Source organism: Lithobates pipiens, unplaced genomic scaffold (genome assembly GCF_037356315.1).
Source record: "Lithobates pipiens isolate NorthernLeopardFrog02 unplaced genomic scaffold, aLitPip1_a1.2 Scaffold_18, whole genome shotgun sequence".
Classification (NCBI taxonomy): Eukaryota; Metazoa; Chordata; class Amphibia; order Anura; family Ranidae; genus Lithobates; species Lithobates pipiens.
In genome coordinates, this window is record NW_027507758.1 from 198,695,936 (window position 1) to 198,719,634 (window position 23,699).

The 23,699-nt window shown below is 44.9% G+C and overlaps 1 protein-coding gene across 3 annotated transcripts in view; it reads right to left on the bottom strand.

Annotated features, from left to right (window-relative positions):
* MTR (5-methyltetrahydrofolate-homocysteine methyltransferase) overlaps window positions 1-23,699 on the bottom strand; it is a 1,186,028-nt gene that overhangs the window by 1,064,749 nt on the left and 97,580 nt on the right. For all 3 annotated transcript variants that reach the window (XM_077486511.1, XM_077486510.1, XM_077486509.1), the window contains exon 5: window positions 16,883-16,975. In XM_077486511.1, the coding sequence (XP_077342637.1) occupies window positions 16,883-16,975 (93 nt within the window). The remainder of the gene's footprint in view (window positions 1-16,882; window positions 16,976-23,699) is intronic.

Below are 23,699 nucleotides of genomic sequence, written 5' to 3' on the forward strand. Positions count from 1 at the left end.
TAACCAAATAAACCTGTTTAACAGTATGCGTTAGGAACATGGGTTTAGTCCGCACGTATTTGCAGATGTATGCGTGAGCCACAGAGGCAGGTCATGGCACCCTGGTATCTGTAGTCCCAACACTAAAATATGAGTGCCCCCACAGTGAAGGCACATGTATTCTGACGGATAAATGAAGGCAGGTGGACTGAAGGGTAGCCCACCCCTTCTTAAAAGGTACAGCAGCACACCAAACACCCAGCAAATAGCACAATGGCTGCAAAGGTGTTGGTGTGTTGCTGGATCAATACAAACACCATGTGCCTGCACTGTGGGGACACTCATTTTAGTGTTAGGACCACAGATACCAGGGTGCCGTGGCTCACATATGGGTTTGCAAATACGTGCGGACTAAAGCCCAGTTTTTAACGCATACTGTTAGACAAGTTTATTTGGTTGTCTGCGAGCTGGTGGCAAGTAGGCTTTGGTTTTTTTCCTGGTTACATACTTGGGCTGGAAAAAAAAAACCGACACTAGACCATCTCTAGATCAACCTGTGACAAAACAAATAGAAAACCTCCATATACACTATCCTATACCCTTAGTTGATCCAAAAAAAAAATCCCCAGTAAAGCATGGTCCAATAAAACCTTCCAGATCTGCCAGGAGGCAATTGGATATTCCCTGGATCAACTACCCCAGGTGTATTGCCTCTAAAAATTTGTATCCAGTTATATTTTGTGCATTTCAGAAAGTTAGCGAGCTGGCGAGAACTAGTGCTAGAGTTACAAGCCCCCTTATTTTCTGTGAAGGCCCTAAAGTGAACTGCTGAACAACAAGTTCACGATATGGAGCACTTATTTATACATGTTAATCATATCACCCTTAATTTCCTCTGAGAGAATAAACTCAATTCAGCTAATCTTTCCTCATAGCTGAGCGCCTCCATAACTGTTTTGGTTGCCCTTATCTACACTCTCCAGTTCTCAGATATCCTTATTGTGAACTGGTGCCAACAACTGCATATTCCAGATGAGATTTTACTAATGCTTTGTACAGGTGCAAAATAATGTGTATGAAGCGTATAGTTTTAATACAAGTATTGTGCTAGCTTTAGAAACTGTAGCTTGGCATTGCATGCCATTAAGGTTATGATCTGCCAGAATACTCTAATCCAGGGCTTGGCAAATTTGCTTGGAATCTAGGAGCCAGCTAAAAAAGTTAGGAGCCAGGTCGGTAACGGAAATCTGGACGTGTCCCTGGCCTGACGGAGACGAGTGAGGGGAAGATAGCGCAGCCCAGATCTCATATTTAAGAGGACCTGTCATGCTTTTTACTATTACAAGGGATTTTTACATTCCTTGTAATAGGAATAAAAGTGACACAATTTTTTTTTTTTAAAGAACAGTGAAAAAAAATAAAGTTAAAGTAAAAAAATTAAAATAATTTTAAACGCGCACTGTCCCGCCCACATATGAAAGTGGTGTTCAAACCACACGTGAGGTATCGCCGTGATCGGTAGAGCGAGAGCAATAATTCTAGCCCTAGACCTCCTCAAAACATGCAACCTGTAGAATTTTTTAAACTTCGCAAATGGAGATTTTAAAGGGTAAAAGTTTGTCGCCATTCCATGAGTGGGCACAATTTTTTTTTTTTTTTTTTTTTTTAAATATAATTTTTATTAAGTTTCACAGTTACAAGTGGATTGTCAAACAAGGTCATATGAATAATACATTGTAACATTCAAAATAATATACAATTAGATTGATTGAGAGCATTACCATTGGAACATATAGATAATGTTTGCATGTGAACAATACTGCTGCGGTCACTCCAACTGGAAGTCACGTCTAAGGGACATGCCCGAACCCCTCTAGCGACCCAATTGGGATCACACTGCGCCAGAGGAGGTCCGTTGTTTGGAGTTGAATAAGACATATATTCCAGTTGGAAGATCGCTTATAAAGGGACTAAACAATGATTTGACTTCCTAAACAATTAACTTGCTTCAACTACCTGGTAGGTGACGTGAACGATAAAGTTCTAGGGGTGTCAGGAGGGGGTATAGGCAGGGCGAATAGGGGAAATGAAAGATTGTGTTATCAACAGCCATACCATTCTTTCCAACAATTCCAGTTTTTGTCAAAAGTCAAGCAAGAATTATTTCTAATCGATAATCTTTCATAATGGTAGTTAAGATTTACTTGTGCCATTACCTCGGAGGGGTTCGGAGAGAGGGTATTTTTCCAGTGCCTGGCAATAATCAGTTTTGCTGTGGTTAAGATATGCGTCACGACCATCCGGAATTGATAAGGGTAGTTATGTATACCTAAATGGAGAATTGCCAGAGCTGGGTTTGGATTCTGTAATATGCCGGTAATTTCGGCAAGGACCGTGAATATTTTTCTCCAGAAGCTGGTTAGGTTTTTGCAATGCCAGAAAATATGTAGTATTGTTCCGGGTGAGTCACAATTTCTCCAGCATAGCTGGGAATGCGTAGGGAACATTCTAGCTAATTGAAAGGGTGTCCTGTACCATTTAGTGAGAATTTTTTGGGTCAGTTCCCAGTGATTAATGCAGTGCGTGGCCTTGTAATTGTAACGCAGGGCTACTCGCCAGTGGTCAGGGTCAAATGTTGTATCCAGATTTTTCCCAGGACAGTATATTTGGAGTTTTGATGAACTCGAGTGTGGATTGTAATAGGTTGTAGATAAGGGATATGCCTCTACGTTTGCCGTGTTGTGACGTAAGGAACTGCCATACCTGGGTGTTTATTTGTATAACCGGAAGGGGATGTTTAGTTAAGAATGATGAGATTTGCTTATATAACATAATATGTGAGGTAGGTAGATTGTATTTACTTTGTAAAGTGTTAAATGACATCAGAGTGCCATTGTCTAGAAGTTCTTCCACTGTTTCTATTCCTAAATCTATCCATTTATGAATATGGCTATAGGGAAGAATTATTCCGAGCGTCTGCAATGGTATTTTTAAGGTGGTGAGTTTATGTTCATTTTTGGGTTGTGACAGAAGATGCCTCCACGCAAGAAGTGTGGCCCTGGTGGTTGGGGACATGGATGTAAGCGACAACTGTTTCCAGGAGTCTGCTATCAGTAGTAGACTTAAAGGGTACGCCTTGTTGACAAATGCTTCTATGTTCACCCATAATGGGAGTGAAGAGTCCTGGAACCAGCTTTTGGACTGGGCAAGAAGAGAAGCCCAGTAATAGTCTTTTAGATCCGGGAGCCCCATCCCCCCTCCTTTCCTATGCCGAGTAAGGATATCATGTGAACAGCGAGCTCTTTTCCCTTGCCAGATAAACAACTTAAGGGATCTGTTTAGTTCGCTGAAATAGGAGGCTTTAAATTGAATGGGAAGGGTTCTGAACACGTACAGTATTTTAGGGAGAATGATCATTTTGTAGGATGCAATTCTGCCCGCCCAGGAGAGTTCAATTTTGGCCATATTGTCCAATATTTTCCGAATGTCCAAAATTAACAATTTAATATTAATCTCGGCTATCTGTGAAATTTTTGCCGCAAGCTGAACGCCCAAGTATGGTATGGATTTCTCCGCCCACATATATGGGAAGGCATTTTTTAAATGAGTTTTAGTAAGATGGTGAACGCCTAAATGTAATATTAGGGACTTATTGAAGTTTACTTTATAGTAAGATAATTTACCGAATTCATTGAGAACGTTGTGGGCGAATTGGAGTGAAAGAGAGGGGTTGGTAAGTAGTAGTATAACGTCATCCGCAAAGAGACTTATGACGTGGTTAACCTTATGGAGTTTAAAGCCTGAGATATGGGGATGAGTACGAATGGCCTCCGCCAGGGGCTCCATCATTAGGTTAAAAATTGATGGCGATAATGGGCACCCCTGGCGGGTTCCATTCGTAATTTGAAATTCTTTCGATAGCAGTCCTGATGTATAGACCTGTGCTACTGGGTTTGAATATAGGGCCATAATAGCTGATAGGGATTCACCTTGGAAACCAAATTTTTGCAGAACTGCCTCCATATAGCCCCAGTGGACCCTGTCCAACGCCTTCTCCGCATCCACTGATAGAAGCAGAGAAGGCGTTCCCCGGGTCTCTGCCTGGTTAATGGATATTCAAAAGGTGTCTTGTAGCATCTGACGCCTGACGGCCTTTGGTGAAGCCCGTCTGGTCTGGTTTCACCAGGTCTTGGATAAGATCATATAATCTGTTAGCGAGCAATTTTGCATAGATTTTTACGTCTCCATTGAGAAGAGAGATGGGGCGGAAATTAGCTGGCGTATCGGGAGTTTTGCCCGGTTTTGGTAGTGTGATCACATAAGCTTTTAGCATTTCTGGTGGGAAAGAACCTTTTGTCCTGGCCTCATTGAATAGTGATATGAGATTTGGGGTCAATATCTTGGTAAAGGCTTTGTAGTATCCATTGGATAATCCGTCTGGGCCGGGAGCTTTATTAAGGGGGAGGGACTCTATGGCTTTTTCTAATTCTGGAATTGAGAAAGGGTCGTTCAATGTTTGAAGCTGGGATTCTGATAGTGAAGGTAATTTGATTGTAGATAAAAAGTTGGCTATATCCGTTCTATTTGGTTGGGTGACATTGGGATCGTCTTTTAAGTTATATAGTGACGAGTAGTAGTCCGCGAATGCGTTAGCAATTCCCTGTGGATTTTCTATTTTCTTGGAGACGTCGGGATAGTGCAGATGGGGAATTACCGTTTTGGATCTTCTTTGTTTTAGTCTGTTCGCTAGGAATTTACCTGCCTTGTTATTAGCATAGTAGTTTAATTTTAGTCTGTTCATATATTAGTCGTGTTGAGTGCAAAATAATTCCCTGAGTTGTGAGCGTGTATTGGCTAGTTTCGAGGCAGTGGCAGCTGTAGGTGTGAGTTGGTTCTCTCTTTCAAGCTTACGAAGTGCAGATGTGAGTTCCGTAATCTTAGCCGAGCGGGCCTTGTGGGCTACTGTGTTCAGTTTGATTAGGATACCCCGGATATAAGCTTTGTGGGCATTCCAATTTGTAAAGGGATTTGTGTCAGCGGGGGTATTAAAGTGAAAGAATTCTGTCAACTGGTTGGCGATATCTTTTTGTAGTTTAGGGTCCTGTATTATGTAGTCATTGCAACACCATAAGCGAGCTGCGGCAAATGCACTCCCACCCTCTATCTGAATAAGTACTGGGGCATGGTCTGACCACGTTATATCATATATAGCAGAGTGGGAGATTCTCTGCAGCAGCAACTTATCTACTAGAAACATATCCAATCTGGAGTATGAATTGTGTCTGGGGGAGTAATAAGTGTATGTTCTATCATTTGCATTTAGACAACGCCACGCATCATACAAATCTTCTTTGATAAGAAGGTCCCGAAAATTTGGGTTACGATTTTTAGTGCGGGAGGAAGAGTCTAGGTTGTCATCTACTACCATATTGAAAATCACCACAAATTAATATACACCCCGCTCGCATCTCTGATATTTTTTTGGTGACACGTTTTACAAATTGGAGTTGACGCGAGTTGGGAGCATATATACACGATAATGTAAAAGGAAGCTTATTTATGGTACAAACCAGAATGATGCATCGACCATCTGGGTCGCAAAAGGAGTCTTTCAGTTCAAATACCACCGTATCTGAGCGGGCACAATTTTGAAGCGTGACATGCTGGGCATCAATTTACTCGGCGCAACATTATCTTTCACAATATAAAAAAAAAAAATTGGGCTAACTTTACTGTTGTCTGATTTTTTTATTAAATACATTTTTTTCCCCAAAAAAGTACGCTTGTAAGTCCGCTGCACAAATACGGTGTGACAGACAGTATTGCAACGACCACCATTTTATTCTCTAGGGTGTTAGAATAAAAAAAAAAAAAAAAAAAAAAATAATAAATAAATATATATATATATATATATATATATATATATATATATATATATAATGTTTAGGGGTTCTAAATAAGTGGAAGGAGATATAAATTAAAAAAAAAAAAAAAACAGGCAGGGGAAGCTCAAATAGCATTGCTGGTTGTCATACCAACGGCCACAAGAGGGCGCCAGATTCCAGAAGGAATCAGGACCGCAAAAGGCCTCAATTAGCGGCCGACGGCAGAACGGCCTGACGCGATCACGGGGGGGTCCACGGAGACAGGATACCCCCAGCTGTGATGCCCCAGGCTCCAGGTTGCAAATGCGACCTTGTGCCCGGGTTTTGTCGAGCCCTGCTCTAATCATTCACCATAGATTCTGCCAGCTGTTTTTTTTTTTGCCAACTCAGTGAAACCAATAATAACCATAGGACCCAAATCAGCTTAATGCTCCGAATCCCTTCTCATACCTTCACATCATTGTGGCAATTTTACTTTTATTTTTTATTTTTATTTTATTATTTTCCCCCAAGCTTATTATTTTGGATTATTTTCCATTCAAGATTCAATATAAAACTAGAACCAAAACCTAATCCCTCCCCTCCCAAGATCTATTAACACTAGATCTTCCCCCCCACCACCTACTCTGTGGACCACCCCCTTCAAACTGACACTCTGCCTTATTTGTCCCCGTGTGAGGCTTATAACCTTAACCCTTCTGAGGTAAGCCATTTCTTCTTAAATTCTTGCCAGCACTTCCATTTCTCAACTGTGTATTTATTGCTCCTCTCTTCCAGACTACCTCTCAGACATTCCATCTTATAAGTCTCTTCCACCATATCAACCCATTCCCACATTGAAGGCGACTCCAACTCCTGCCATTTTTTTGGTATTCATTTTTTCCCCGCGTTTAACAGGTGTGGGATCAAAGACTCCCTATATTTTTTGACCCCGCCGTTTATCCCATGAAACACTACACAGGGGTCAGCACTCACAGCATTATTGGTGATCTCTTTGATATATAATAAAATTTGATTCCAATACTTTATCTTCGGGCAACCCCACCACAGATGTGCCATCGTACCCATCTCCTTGCATCCACGCCAGCATTCCCTGGAGCTCTCAGGCAGAAATTTACTGTTCTTTTCTGAGGTATAGTACCATCTCGTCAGACATTTGTAACTCATCTCTGCTGTTTTAGAATCTACGGCAGAACTATGGACTAATTAAAAATTTTTTGCTAGTGTTACATTATCTGTTTGTGTCCCAAATTCCCTCTCCCATTTTTTGATGAACGGAGGCACCCCCACTCTACCCCCTTCAATAACACTCTATACCATCTCGAAACATTCTTCCTTGAAGTCTTTGATATACATAACTGTTCCAAGGGGGTCAGCTCTTCCGCCGTTCGAATCTGCGGTGGCAATTTTTTTACAAAGAGGGAGAGCTGCGTGTATCTCCATTCATCAATCAACATCATCTCTTTTTTTGTGCCAACTCGTGAAAAGGTACTATAACTCCCATTCTCATTACATCTTTTAATTGTGCCTCCTCCTTCATCCAGTTCCCTCCAATCTCTTGGCAACCTGGTAAAAAGTATTTATTATCTTTTAGTGCTATAAGCGGTGAATTATATTTCCCATTGATTTGCCTATATACCTTGTCCCAAATCCGCAAAGTGTTTCGTGTGATAATATTGCCTTCCAAGAACAGGTTCCTCCTGTGTGGGGGGTTCCAAATTTACTTCCCTAAACGTGCTCTACACATGACGTGCTCAAGGTTTACCCACCTTTTCTCTGTGTTATCCCTCTTAGGCCGCGTACACACGGGCGGACTGTTCGCCCAACTTTGTCCGCTGAACAGTGTTTGGGCGGACAGTCTGCTCGTGTGTGGGCTTTCAGCGGACAGTTTCAGCGGACAGTTTCAGCGGACAGTTTGACGGACAAAGTCTTTCGGAAATTCCGAAAAACTGTCCGCTGAAACTTTGTTTGAGCGAACAGTCCGCCCGTGTGTAGGCTACTTTCGAAATGAGCAAACTGTTCCCGCTCGGAGGGAAGTCTGCTCATTACGAGCGCGTGTGCAGGTAGGCGGGGCCCGCGACAGAGACGTCGCGGGCTCCGCCGCCTGGAATGGACTTAAAGGGGAACCCCAACGCCGAAAAAAAATCGGCGTGGGGGTCCCCCCAAAGTCCACAACAGACCCTTGTCCGAGCACGCTACCCAGCCGGCCAGGAAAGGGGGGCGAGCGAGCGCGCCCCCCCTCCTGAGCCGTACCAGGCCGCGTGCCCTCAACATGGGGGGTGCCTCTGAGAAGGGGGGGCCGCGCGGCCCCCCCACCCCAAAGCACCTTGTCCCCATGTTGATGAGGACAAGGGCCTCTTCCCGACAACCCTGGCCGTTGGTTGTCGGGGTCTGCGGGCGGGGGGCTTATCGGAATCCGGGAGCCCCCTTTAAGAAGGGGGCCCCCGGATACCGGCCCCCCACCCTATGTGAATGAGTATGGGGTACAATGTACCCCTACCCATTCACCTGTAAAATAAAAGTACCCAAAAAAAACCACAACACACGAGAAAAAATATTTTATTGCACAGCTCCGGGGGTCTTCCGTCTTCGGGGGTCTTCTCGCCGGACTCCTCCGCTATCTTCTTGTAGCTCTTTTACTAGCGGAGGAGTCCGGCTTTCTTCCTCCCCGCCGCCGGCCTCTTCTCCCGACTTCGGGGGTCTTGTCCCCCTCTTCGGTTCTTCTGCCGGGCCACCGCGCCTTCTTGTAGCTCTTTTACAGGCGGTGGCACGGTCTTCTGTCGCCGCCGCCTTCCGTTCTTCTGCCGGGCCACCGCGCCTTCTTATAGCTCTTTTGCAGGCGGTGGCCCGGTCTTCTGTCGCCGCTGTCGCCGTCGCCGCCTTCCGTTCTTCTTCTTCTTGTTCTTCTCCAGGAGATGTTGACACGACGCTCTCTCCGGCCGGAATGCCAGAGCCGCCCTGCGCTGCCACTTATATAGTGACAATGGGGCGGTGTCACATGGTATAAGTCACATGGGTTGGTCACATGGGTTGATGTCACATGGTGACCCCGCCCCCTTACGATGTCATAGTCCCCATGTGACATCAACCCATGTGACCAACCCATGTGACATATACCATGTGACACCGCCCCATTGTCACTATATAAGTGGCAGCGCAGGGCGGCTCTGGCATTCCGGCCGGAGAGAGCGTCGTGTCAACATCTCCTGGAGAAGAAGAAGAACAAGAAGAAGAAGAACGGAAGGCGGCGACGGCGGCGACAGAAGACCGGGCCACCGCCTGCAAAAGAGCTATAAGAAGGCGCGGTGGCCCGGCAGAAGAACGGAAGGCGGCGGCGACAGAAGACTGGGCCACCGCCTGTAAAAGAGCTACAAGAAGGCGCGGTGGCCCGGCAGAAGAACCGAAGAGGGGGACAAGACCCCCGAAGTCGGGAGAAGAGGCCGGCGGCGGGGAGGAAGAAAGCCGGACTCCTCCGCTAGTAAAAGAGCTACAAGAAGATAGCGGAGGAGTCCGGCGAGAAGACCCCCGAAGACGGAAGACCCCCGGAGCTGTGCAATAAAATATTTTTTCTCGTGTGTTGTGTTTTTTTTTTGGGTACTTTTATTTTACAGGTGAATGGGTAGGGGTACATTGTACCCCATACTCCTTCACATAGGGTGGGGGGCCGGTATCCGGGGGCCCCCTTCTTAAAGGGGGCTCCCGGATTCCGATAAGCCCCCCGCCCGCAGACCCCGACAACCAACGGCCAGGGTTGTCGGGAAGAGGCCCTTGTCCTCATCAACATGGGGACAAGGTGCTTTGGGGTGGGGGGGCCGCGCGGCCCCCCCCTTCCCCAAGGCACCCCCCATGTTGAGGGCACGCGGCCTGGTACGGCTCAGGAGGGGGGGCGCGCTCGCTCGCCCCCCTTTCCTGGCCGGCCGGGTAGCGTGCTCGGACAAGGGTCTGTTGTGGACTTTGAGGGGACCCCCACGCCGATTTTTTTCGGCGTTGGGGTTCCCCTTTAAGTCCATTCCAGGCGGCGGAGCCCGCGACGTCTCCGTCGCGGGCCCCGCCTACCTGCACACGCGCTCGAAATGGGCGGACTTGCCTCCGCCTTACGTGGGCGAGTCCGTTCATTTCAAAAGTTGAGCGAACTGTTTGGCAAACAGTTCGCTGAAACAGTCCGCTCGTGTGTGGGCAAGTCCGCTCATGCAAATTTTGAGCGGACTGTTTGCCGAAACTGTTTGACGAACAAGGTTGGGCGAACAGTCCGCGCGTGTGTACGCGGCCTTAGTCCATTCACTCACCCTAGACAAAACAACCGCGTTATAGTAAGTCTGTACGTCTGGAATCGCTAATCCATCCCTATTTTTTGGTTGTCGTAAACTGGCAAAAGCTACTCTTGCTTTTTTATTCTTCCATACAAATTTCATTAGGACCGATTTTAGTTTCAACAAATAAACGTTGGGCAGTGGTATCGGTAGCATCTGAAACTTGTACAGGATTTTTGGAATTATTATCTTTAATGAATTTATTCGCCCTAACCACGATAATGGTCTATTGCTACATCTCTTGCATTCTGCCTGAATCTCGTCCAGTAATTGGATGTAATTAATCCGATAGTTTCCCTCTCGGTTTTCGTCAGCTTTATTCCCAAATATTTAAGTTCATTCCTCCAGGAGAAACTCCATTCCTGCTGCATAATTCGCAGCTCCTTTTTATTAATATTGATATTCAGTATCTCGGATTTAAGCCGGTTTATTTTAAAGTTGGATACGTCCCCGTACTGTTCCAACAGGCTTAATAAATTTGGCATAGACCGCTTAGGGTTATTTATGCAAAATATTATATCATCCACAAATGCGGAGTATTTATATTCTTCTTTCTCGACTTTTATCCCTGCCATTTCTGGGTTTTCCCGAATTGCAGCAAGAAGAGGTTCCAATGATAGCACAAACAGCAGGGGTGATAGCGGGCACCCCTGCCTTGTACCCCTCTCCATTACAAAATGCGCTGACTCCTGACCGTTAACTTTTATGCGTGTCTTTGGATGATTGTATAACACCCTCACCTTCCGTATCATTTTCGGTCCTATCCCCATACTTTCTATTGTCTGGAACAGGAACCCCCAGCCTACTCTTTTGAAGGCCTTCTGTGCATCCAACGACAAGAGCAGACTGGGGGTCCCTCCCTGTCGCATCCGCTGGAGCAAAAGAAGTGTTTTTATCCCATTATCTCTACCTTCCCGGCCCGTTACAAACCCCGCCTGGTCTGGGTGGACTAAAGATATCATTAATTCCCTCATCCGCTCTGCTAGGACCTTAGCATATAGTTTTGTATCTGTATTTAACAACAAAATTGGCCTGTAACTGGTACATTGTATTGGATCTTTTCCCTCCTTCGGAATTAAAGTAATTGTTGCCATTAGGCCTTCATTACTCATTTTGTATTCCTCTCCTAAGCCGTTTATATACCTACACATTTTAGGGATCAGGACTTCTCTAAATGTTTTATAATACGATGTTGTAAACCCGTCTGGTCCAGGGGATTTTCCCTGGGCTGATTTTAATAGTGACCTCTCTAATTCCTCTTCGGATATTGGCCTCTCAAGCATCTCCCTTTCCGTGGGGCTTATTTTAGGTAACGTAACTTTATCCAAAAAAGCCCCCAATCCTCTTCTCTTTGGCGTTATCTTGTAATCCCTGGTACCTATCTGAGTATATCCCCTCATAATATAGCCTGAAGGTTTCCGCTATGTCCTTGGTTGTAAACACCATACTGCCATTTTTATTTTGCATTTTCCCAATAAAATTTCTTCTTTTTTTTTTAGCATTCTAGCTAAGAAGTTACTTGGCTTATCTCCCCATATATAGCGTTCCCTGGCCAAACCATTAAACAGCCTCTTTGTTTCCTGTTCCAGTAGGCCCTTCAATTCTTCCCTTGTGTTTAACTTTTTATATACCAAGTCCTTTTGGTTCTGTCCTTTTTTGTGGTCCTGTTCCAAGCGACATATCTCTTCCATACATTTTTTAATCTTTTCAGTTCTCATTTTTTTTCTTTTTGATCCAAGTGATATCAGTATTCCCCTGATAAATGCTTTATGTGCGCCCCATAATGTGTGACCTGCAATTTCCGCTGTTTCATTTAAATACATTTTAAGTATTGTTCAATTTCACTAGCAATTCTAGCCTTATCCTCCTCTTCCCGTATCAGATCTTCATTAATCCGCCATGGCGAGGGACTTCTCCTGACCCTTGAGATATTCAATCTTATTTTTACTGGGGCATGGTCCGAAAGGGTGATCACTTCTATGCCAGCATTACATACTCTAGCAACCCATGGTCTATGAATATGTAATCAATGCGAGAGTATATCCTATGCGCTGCTGAGTAAAATGAATAATTGCGAACCTGCGGATTCATAACTCTCCATGTATCCACCATTTGATTGGTATATAACTTTTGTAATATATTTTTTTGTGCTTCATTCCTCGTCCTCCGTACCTCAGACAAGCTATCCAGTTCCGGGATCAGGCTGAAATTTATGTCTCCCATCATGATCACATACCCCTTTTTGAATTTCATGAGTTTATTTAGTATCTTGTTTAAAAAACTGATTGGGTTGCTATTAGGGGCATAAATATTAACTCATGTACATTCCAACTCTTCCAATGTGCCCCTTAAAAACAGATATCTCCCCTCTGCATCACACATTTTTTCACTTAAATGGAATCTCATCCTTTGAAAAGCCTATAGCGACCCCTCTGCTTCTCGTCGATATTGTATCGCTGTAGTACCAAACAGGAAAATTATTAGAATATAATCTAATGTTTGATGCAAGGGAGATATGCGTTTCCTGGAGCGCAAAGACATCAGCTTCATAACGCTTTAATTCCGCCATAATCTCATGTCTTTATCGGGGTATTCAGGCCCTTAACGTTGTAAGACATGAAATTCATGCCATCCATCTTGCTATTTACTATCTATTGTCCTATCACTCCCTTGCCCCACATGGGTACATTTGTCTCGTTTACTCAGGTGGTCCACTGCTTCTCCTTTCCTCCTGTCCCTCCCTCCCCTTTTCCCCACTCCCCTGTGGCCTATTCTCGGCCCTTGTTTGGTTGATGGTCGTATATACCCCTACCATCTCCCAATCAACTTGTTATGAGGGCCTGGGGCTCTTTTTGCCTGCGCCTCTCCCACTTCTTCCCCTTGGAGGAGGTGAGAGGATTCCTATCCAACATCCCCTAGGGCTTCGTGCTTTTCCTCACCGCCTTCCCCCTCTCCCCCCCTCCCCTCCCCCCCACCGTCTATCAATCCTACTGCTTCTTCCCTCCAACCCGGCAGTTTGGGAGAGCATATGCCCAGTTTCTCGCAGAATTTTTCCAGGTCTTCCGGAAAACTCAGCTTCGCCGTTTTGCCATCTTTGCTCTTTATTAAACATGCCGGGAACCCCCATCTGTATTTAACATTCTGAGCACACATTTCGGCCAACAATGGTTTCAAGAGCCGCTTCCTTGCTAGCGTCTCAAATGAAATATCTGGAAATATTTGTAGATCTCGACCGTCGTATTGTAGGGGAGTTTTCCCCCTTAGCTTTTTCCAGAGTGCTGCTTTTTCTTCAAAGAAAGTGAACCTTACAATTATGTCCCTAGGTCTTTCCGTATCCACATATCTTGCTTTACCGATTCTATGAATAATATCAATCTTTGGGGGACCTCCTATCATCTGCCCAACAAGGGGAGAGAATATTATCCATTATTGTCCTTAGATCTTCACCTTTTACTTCAGGGACCGAACGAATCTTTAAATTTTTCCTTCTACTTCGATTCTCCTGGTCTTCCAACTTGTACAACATATCTCTCGGTGTTCGTTGTATTACTTTTACTTGTTCTTTAACTTGGCTTAATTCCTGTGCCTGGAGGTCCATACGATTTTCTGTAGCCTCAACGCTCTCAAATAAGCCTCCCAGATCCTCCTGGAGTCACCTAATGTCTGTTTTAATTGCGTTCTCTAATTTTAAGAGCATCTCCGACATTTCTCCTTTTGTGGGAGGGTGATCTTCAACCCTCGACTCATCAATTTTACTGCTCTCCCATTCGCTGTCTGTTATTATGTCCTCTCTGGATTGATGGGCGCCACCTCCTTTATGTTTGCCTGATCCCTTATGTTCTTGCATGGACAGCTGTTTCTTATCTATTCCGGGATCTTTAGGGCTTGCTCCTTGTGTCATATTGTTGAATCGTAGTGTCTAGTCCCTTCTTTAAATTCCACGGGACCCCGCTTTGAGGCTTTATTCGCCGCTTTACCCATATTTCTGTCCTTGTCGTATTTTGTGTGAAACCGCGCACCAGTCAATTCTGCCCCTTTAAACTCAGGACCTTGTAAGCGACCTGTGTTCCTGTTTTTAAAGCCCCCAGTCCAGGAATATAACCTCCCCCGGTATAGGTGAGCCTTAACTAGTATACAATATGTGTTCCCTAGTTTTATACCTTCAAATTCCTATAGGGAGTTTTATGCAATTTCTAGTCCTCTAGATGGGCGATTCCCCCAGCGATCCACCCTCTGCGAGCTATTAATTTTATTTATACCATAGTTTCCCTGGACTACTTGGGTTCCTTACAGCATGAGCCTCCTGACGCGTGTCTTCGCTCTTCAGAGAAGTCTACCGGGACCAACTTCCAGTAAGAGCTCATAGTTAAGCATAAATAGTTAGCCGTGTATTTACGGGTGCGATATTCGCATGTAACCTTCCCTTTCTTTCTCTTCTGATTTTAACGCTGCAACCCTTATATGATATCGCGCCACAATTTCCAAAGTGGCTACTATATATGATAATAGTCCACTGTAGTCTGTCCAATTTTACATGCGTCTGCTCACATAACTGTCCAGCAAGGATACAGACATCAAGGGAGGTGCTTTACACATTACAACCCTGAAATGAAATTGCCTTTGGTTGGGCTAACATTTCTCTATGTAGGGTATATAAATTAACCTTACGCTGCGATTTTTCGCCTTTACCTAAGACATCTCCCGGAGACAGCTTTTAACAAGACCTCTCATTTAGGCAGAAAAAAAATAATAATCACAAAAGAGAAAAAACAGGTAATATATTCAAAATATGTGACGTTCCTCCACAGCCTTCCTGTACCATTTCCCTTTCTGTTTTGCTGTAAAAATGCTAACATGCTTTATGATCTTATCCCGCCACGTCCAAGTTCTCTATGTATGTGGGCCATTCCTCATAAGCGTGTCACTTTAAGATTGATCCCACACACCCAGCAGTATCATGCAGCAGAAAAAAAAAAAAGTAAATTAATAGTTCCACCGTTATGTCCCTGTATGCCTGGGATTTCCACGAATGGGGGTATCTATTCACCCTGTTTGCCACCTGCACTTTGCTGCCTCATACACACATTAGTCACATTTAGGGAACTCTATTCCTCATCGCTCTTTGTCACATAAACATCACAGCTATAAACTGTTACCATCCTTTTCTGCCTTCTATAGCTGTCTCCCGGTGATTCTCAGGGCTCCTACGATCTCGTGGCAGATCTTGTCCGATGTATTCATTGCCAGCGGAGGGGGGGGGGGGATACGGGAGGTGGGGGAGGTCGGAACCCCGGCAACTCTCGGTCCTCAACGCGGCCGCAAACGGCGGGAGTAGCGGGGGGATGATGTTCCGCGATTTGCCGTGCTACAGCAGCGGGGGCTCGCATCTGCTCGGGTCGAAGCCTCTCACCTCTCCACACCGAGCCATGTCCTCCTTCCCTCGCTCTTCAGCACGCTGTGGTAAGCGCTGGCTGGCACATCCCCTCAGGCGGATGCTGCGTCCCCACATCTCACACCCACCAGCTGTGATCAGCGGTGAACTTGATGCCAACACTGAAATGCTCATCTGTTCTCCTCCTAGTATGCATGATTCATGTTTTTAGCACCAAGTGCATATATTTTTACATCAACATTAAATCTCATTTGCCATATAGCTGCCCAATTAAAATAGTGCGTTGAGGTTAGCTTGTAAGTTTGGAGACATCTTAAACATTAATTCCACTGCATAGCTTGATGTAATCTGCAAAGAGTGAAATTTTTAATCCCAGACCCTCCATCATTTATAAATATTTAAATAAAATAGGGGTCCCAATGTGGCGTATGAATGGTCTAATTAATTTCAAGTAATGAATCATTACACTGTGAAAACCGTCAGTTTTCTATTTACAAACTGAATTTTTTAAGCAAGTAAACTATTCTACACATTCGCAGCATGTGGGGAACTGTCAAACGCTTTTCGCAAAATTTAAGTATGTTCACAGCCAAGGCCAGTGCTTAACTATTTTGTGCCCTGGCAAGGGGTGCCGTTAAACTTGCCTAGGGCTGTGCAGGTGACAGGATCAGTGAGCAGACTCTCCACCGCCTCAGTTATGCCTGCCGAATCCCCAGCTGTGCCCACCTCCTCTCCTCCACCTCATATTCCCGGCAGGTCGGGGGGCTGCACCCCCTAGGCAGCAGTAAGCCCTAGGTGGTTGCCTAGTTCACCTAATGGGAGTGCCACAGCCACTCCTTTATCTAAGTTTTTGCTCATTTCCTCATTAAGCAAACTTAAATTAACTTTGGTCTTTCATAAAACCATGACTAAAATATTTTCTAGCTAAAACTGTTTTTATTATACTCGAATATCTTCCCGACTATAGAAGTTAAAGTCATCTTTTCAAAAAAAATGGGGAAAATATTGTGCTTGTTTGCGTTAAATTTCATTATAGCTGTCCTGAAAATAGGTTTGATGAATAACTGCACAATATAAGAAATTGCAACTACCATTATATTATTCAGGGTCTCTGCTTTTTCTCATCTTTTTCACTATCCAAAAGCTGCTGTTGGCCTTCAGGAATTATTTAATCTCGCACCTGTAAAATAGCCCAAGTTGAGCATACGAGAATGGCATTTCAAACTTGGTTTGAATTTTTTCGGCATGGACATAGAAACTTGCAACATTTTAATTAATTTTAAAATTTTTACAATTTTAATAAACCTTGTACTTACTAATATTTCTGATGTCGGGTCTTTCAACTGATGGAGAAACAGACAAGGTCTTGTTTGTTGGACCCATAGCTCCTGCTACATATCTTTTAATTCCTGCAAAAAAAAAAAAAAATAACATAATTCTCTGCTGGACTGTAGACTTCAAAGGGTGCTAAATTGTACCACTCTCTAAAAACAATACTATTGTTAGCCACATGACCATGCTGTGTTCTATGGAAAAACCCCATCTCAGTCTGCCAAGGTTAATTGGGCTTTGCAGAAAAAAAAATCTGACATTTGATTTTAACCAAAGAGTAACAAACATTAAAGTGGTGTTGCCATTAAAAAAAAAAAAAAAAAAAAAAAAAAAAAAAAAAATACTGCAGCTGCATTTAACTGTCGCAGGGTCCAAGCATTGCAACTGTGGGTGCCCGGCTGTGGCTCCACAGCTGCGCACCCACTGCCATTGCGCAAGAAGGAAAATCTGGGACCTGTCAGGTGTCTGATGATTGACAAGAGGGAGGGGGCAGAGCTGAGCCCTTCCTGTGGCGAGGGGAAGTGATGTCACGATCCCAGGCACTGAAGGAGGCAGATTACAAGGGACCGCCTAACAGCCATTTAACCACTTCCCGACCAGCGCGCGACGATGTACGTCGACAGAATGGCACGGGCAGGCATATTGGCGTACATGTACGTCCAATATTCGTTGCCGCCGTGCCATCGGGAGCGCGCCGGCGGCGGCGCGATCCCACGCTGGTCGGGACCCCCGTGAGTCCGGTCGAGGGACCCGCGGACTCGATCGCCGCGGGCATCCCCGCGATCGTCTCACGGAGCGGCCGAATGGAGGAAATGCTGTATAAACAACATTTTTCCATTCTGCCTAGCAACTAGTGACGCTGATCTCTGCTCCATGTGATTGGAGCAGAGATCAGTGTACACTAAATGAAAGCCCAACCCCCCCACAGTTAGTAACACACCCCTAGGAACACTTAACCCCTACACTGCCACCCACTGGTTAACCCTTTCACTGCCAGTGTCATTTACACAGGAATCACTGCATTTATATAGCAGTGATTACTGTATAAATGACAATGGTCCCAAAAATGTGTCAAAAATGTCCGATGGGTCCCCCACAATGTCGCAGTCACAATAAAAATCGCAGATTGCCACCATTACTAGTAAAAAAAAAAAAAAAAATTATTAATAAAAATGCTATAAAACTATCCCTATTTTGTAAACGCTATAACTTTTGCGCAAACCAATCAATCGCTTATTGCGATTTTTTTACCAAAAATATGTAGAAGAATACGTATCGGCCTAAACTGAGGGAAAAAAATGTTTTTTTATATATTTTTGGGGGATATTTATTATTACAAAAAGTAAAAAATAATGAGTTTTTTTCAAAATTATCGCTCTATTTTTGTTTATAGCGCAAAAAATAAAAACCGCAGGGGTGATCAAATACCACCAAAAGAAAGCTCTATTTGTGGGAAAAAAAGGACATAAATTTTGTTTGGGAGCCACGTCGCACGACCGCACAATTGTCAGTTAAAGCGACGCAGTGCCGAATCGCAAAAAGTGGTCTGGTCTTTGACCAGCAAATTGGTCCGGTCTGAAAGTGGTTAAAAGGCGAGTAAAAAAAAAAAATTTTATTTTTTTTAGGAACATTCATGATTTTTTTTTCACGACTTACAGACCGGGTCTATTTTCCAGACTTTGTGCTTGCAAGTTAAAATAATTTTTTCTTGCTAGAAAATTACTTAAAATCCCCAAATATTTTTTCTGAGACACTCTAGGGAAATGGCATTTGTTGCAATACTTTGTCCGTATTTGCGCAGTATTCTTAACTGCAATTTTTTTTTAGAAAAAAAAATACACTTTATTAAAAAAACAAAAAAAAACAAACACACAACAGTAAAGTTTGCCCAATTATTTTTTAGATTGTGAAAGATAATGTGACACCGAGTAAACCGATAACCAACAAACCAGCCTGCTGAATATTCTTTGTGATATAGACGCTTTTTTTTTTAGTATATAAAGACATACAACAGTTAGCCTGCCACAGCATTGAAACTAGACCCACGCAGAGGTCAATGCCAGTCGGCATAGTGATCCACATAGTGTTAGCACATAAAAAAAAAAAACTTAGTGCTGCATTGGCTCCTGCTCAATTAGAGTGGCTAAGGATCAAGTCTAACAGTCCAGATCCAAGGGATAATAAAGGGAACAAACCCATAGCAGAAATTACAGTGAAAATGACTTCCATATTCCATATTACTTTCACCCATGGAGTGGCAATTTGTATGGGTCCAGTCAGTGGTTGCAATGGAGGCTTCAGCTAACCATTTGGCCCACACGCTACCGGTATCATACTTTTTTGGGCACCCTCGATTTTGGTAGGCTTCTTTGTAGAATGGCAAAATGTTATTGCCGTGCGTTATTCCTAACAAAAGGGATGGCAGAGCATGTTTTTTCCAGCAGATGGTGATTATCTTTCCAGCATAGAAGAGCAGGCGTCCTATCAAGGTTCTCTCTATTCTGGGGGCCAATTCTTCCACTAAGCCTAATGGACAAATCTGCGGGGGGTGGGGCTATATTTATTCCCACTACTTCTTGCATCACAGAGTACAGGACCAGAAGACATGTATAAAATCACCCGGGTCCCCAGTAAATCAACACAGGGATGTTCTCATTTTATGCAATTACGGGTTGATATATGCCCTGTGGAGAATTTTGTATTGTAGGAGATGGTCTCAAATTGAGACCAGGACTTTTAAAGGGAAATACCATTCCAATGCCCGCAGAGACCTACTTCTACTCCTAGACGCGCACTCCCTGATCGCCAGGGATAAAGCGCGGAGCCACTTCTACTCTTTGGCAAACAAATGTGGTAAGCACCTGGCTAGGCTCATTCATCCGAGACCCCCGTGACATTCTATTCCCTTCCTTGTCCGCCCAGACCAAACGAAAACATTTAACACCTCTGGGATATCTGCATCCTTCAGGCAATACTACTCCCAGCTCTATAACCTCCCCCGCATGCAACCCCCCCCCCCAGTTGGGTCCCCTCCATCTTCTGACCCCACGCAGGCCTATATCCTAGAGACCGCCTTACCCACTGTTGACGCTGTGGACGCAGCGACCTTAGACGAGCCCCTGACTACCTTTGACTTTTTACAGGCTATTAAAGTCCTTAAAGTGGGGAAATGCCCAGGCCCTGACGGCTTTACACCCCGATTCTACAAAACTTTTGCCCCCCAGCTTGCTCCCCTTCTGATGAAAGCCTTTAACTCTGTGGACAGTTCTAACCTCCCGTCAAAGGAATCTTTGTCTGCTAACATTTCTATTATCCCTAAACCGGGCAAAGATCCGTCCCAATGCAGCAGATACCGGCCCATCTCCCTGCTCAACATAGATGTCAAGCTATTTGCAAAAGTCCTAGCCACCCGTCTGTCCCCCCTATTGCCTAAGATTATTCATAATGATCAGGTGGGGTTTGTCCCTGGCAGGGAGGCAAGGGACAACACCACCAAGACGATACATCTTACATCCCTGATCCAACGTAAAGGTCTGAGAGCTTGCCTCTTATCCTTCGATGCCGAAAAGGCCTTCGATAGGGTCAGCTGGAGGTTTCTACAGCTCTCTCTGGAACAACTTGGCCTCGGAGCTTCCTTCATATCAAAAGTAATGTCCCTATACTCCCGACCTTCAGCTGCGGTCCTGGTTAACGGTACGACGTCGGCTCCCTTTGATATTGCCAACGGTACTCGACAGGGCTGTCCCCTGTCCCCCCTCCTCTTTGTCATCATCATTGAGCATTTGGCTTGTACCATACGACAAAACCCCTCCATTCTTGGTATCCAAACTCTGTCTGCCCATCACAAGCTTTCCTTGTATGCGGATGACCTCCTAGTGTATATTCAGAATCCACACATTTCCATACCACCCCTACTTAGTGAGTTTCAACGCTTTGGTATCTACAGTAACTTTAAGCTCAAAATCTCTAAGACGGAAGCCCTTAACATATCCCTTGCCCCCTCCACGCTGTCCCTTCTGCAATCCAACTTTTCATTTAAATGGCAGGCTAAGGGGATCTCGTACCTGGGGATTATTATCCCCTCCAACCTAGAAGATTTGTTTTCTCTGAATTATAGCCCTTTGCTTAACCGTATACGGAAGGACCTCGAGGAGTGGGGGGGGGGGGGGATCTTCCTTGCCCTGGTTCGGACGGATTAATATCCTGAAGATGGACACTCTACCCAAGTTCCTATATTTATCTCAAACAATACCCATCCACGTCCCCAAATCATTTTTTATCTCCCTACGCTCGCTGGCAATCAGATTCTTGTGGAACCGGGGCCTCCCCAGGGTTAAATTTAAACTACTGACGATCCCGAAGACTCTGGGAGGCACAGGCCTCCCTGACTTTGAGATTTACCATAAGGCCGCTCATTTGACTCGCATCATTGAGTGGTTCTCTCGCCCTTCCTGCAAGGCCTCGGTGTCTGTTGAACAGGACCTTTCTCCTGTAGATCTCCGAGCCCTTCCATGGGGTTATAACCTGGCCTACTCTCGTATGACCTCCTTGTCCCCTCTGACTTTGGCTTCCCTGACGATGTGGTACAGGACGGGACTAAACTCCACTCTCTCCTCGGACCAGGGCCCCTTGACGTCCCTCTTTGACCATCCTGCTTTGCCACAAAGTGTAGGGGCAACCTCCCTAGGACCTTTTAAACGCACAGATTGGCCGCAGGCCCGTACCTTTGTGCACCCCTCTCAGGGGACCCCGGTCTCCGTGACAGACTCTGGAGATTGGCTCACGGCCCTACATGTGTCCGCATTTGCCAAACGACTACACTCCTCCTCTCAGATACATCGCAAGCTTACCAATTTCGAGGAACTGTGTTCGCTTCCAGAAACTCCCAAACACTTACTGTCCTCCTTATACAACCTGCTACAGACTTTAGCACATGCTCAACTCCCACATTACACCAGGCTGTGGTCTGCGAATTTGGGTGAAGACATCTCTGTGCCGGAATGGAATACCTCTTTTCATTTCACACATAAGTCGACAATCTCCTGCTACTCCCAAGAAAAGAACTACAAGCTATTGTCCAGGTGGTACAGGGACCCTGCTACTTTTCATAGGATTTTCCCGTCTACCCCGGCCACCTGCTGGCGCTGTGAAGCTTCCGTCGGAGCTTACATGCATGTCTGGTGGGACTGTGAGAGGATCCGCCCCTTCTGGACACAGGTTTTTGACTGCTATAATCTCTTGGCTGATACCCCGGTTCCTATTTCTCCAAAAATTGCATTACTCTCTATTCTGCCAGGGTCTATTAAATCGCAGAGGCAAAGGTTGCTCCGCTTTTTTATGTCCTCCGCTAGGCAACTGATACCTGCCTATTGGAAGACGACGACCACCCCCCCTTTGTCACGGTGGGTATCGATTATGAATGACACCATGAGAATGGAGGAGATGTTGGCACTGGACAATGACACTTACGCCAAATTTGTTTCTCAGTGGTCGATCTGGCTCCGCTTTTCTTCTGACACTTTAATGAACCAAATCTTAAACGCATAAGGCCACTGTGGGCTCTCCCTTACCCTACCCCCCCCTATCCAATTCCTTCCCCCTCCCCCCCTTCCTCCCTCTTTCCCTTCCTCTCCTCTTGCTATTTAGCTTTCCCCTATACTGCCTTGCTCCTCTTTACTTTGCTCTTTTCTCTTCCTTTTTATCTTTTCCTTTTTATGTTCTTTTCTAAAATCTGCGTCATGTAGTAACCCATGGGTGCTTCTCCCTATTGTGACCTTAGGGACCGGAGCACAGGCCGTCTTTTCTACCCTCCAAGCTTCCTGTCAGAGACCGGCTGTGGCCGAATGTCGTTAGCCGATCTCTTGTATTTGTACCTCTGTTACTGTTCCTGTCTGTATATGCCTCATGATGGTTACTGTTTGTTTTTACTTGACATGTCTTAATAAAAATATTTTCAACACTAAAGGGAAATACCAAAATATCCTCCCAGTCCTCAGCGCCTAATTCCGGAAAATCCTGCATCCATCGCTGATGGACAGGTAGGCAGGACAAAACTCTGGATAGCGGCACACCGGAAAGAGACTTAAAAACCTGTGTTTTATTGAAAATCGTAGCTCCCATTCGTAGGTTGTTTGATCTGACTGCTTGGCAACACATGTAGAGATCCAATTACAATTGTGTTTAAGCTGTCTGCAATTAATTTCATCAATTCTTTAATCATGTGATATGCACACTTTGAGCTACATATTTGAGGTTTGTTTAAGATAGCCAGCTATGAGTAAGCACCGATTCCAGTATTTTTCCTGTGTGCGGCAATCCAAAGTTTTGTCCTGCGTATGTATCAACCAGCACCTGGGGCTCTCTGATAGGAGAAAGAGCATTTGCCCTGGATGGTTATCTTGGAGCAGTGGTTCCCCTTTTCCTATCAATCGCTGATGGAGCAATGACAGATCCAGGGAGGAAACGGAGGAGATGCGCATAAAGGACTGAGGTTGGTTTCCTAGTGCATTCATATCGCATGACCCATTCCAGATCAGGTTGCACCATTTTTGTGTCATTGGGCCTTATTTTGGCTTCAAACACATGGACAATTGCATATAGCGGAATAGGTATGAGGGAGGTACATTATGGGATACTAGATGATTGAAGGGGTGGGTGGCGATAGTTTTCATAGTTCGTAAGGTTGAATAAAGACACCAGTCCAACCTGAGTGTCTACAATTGTCCCTATCCCTGTACATTGCACACTCACATCGGTCCTTACCCTCAATGAGCCCACAAGCCAAGGTCCCCATTCATATAC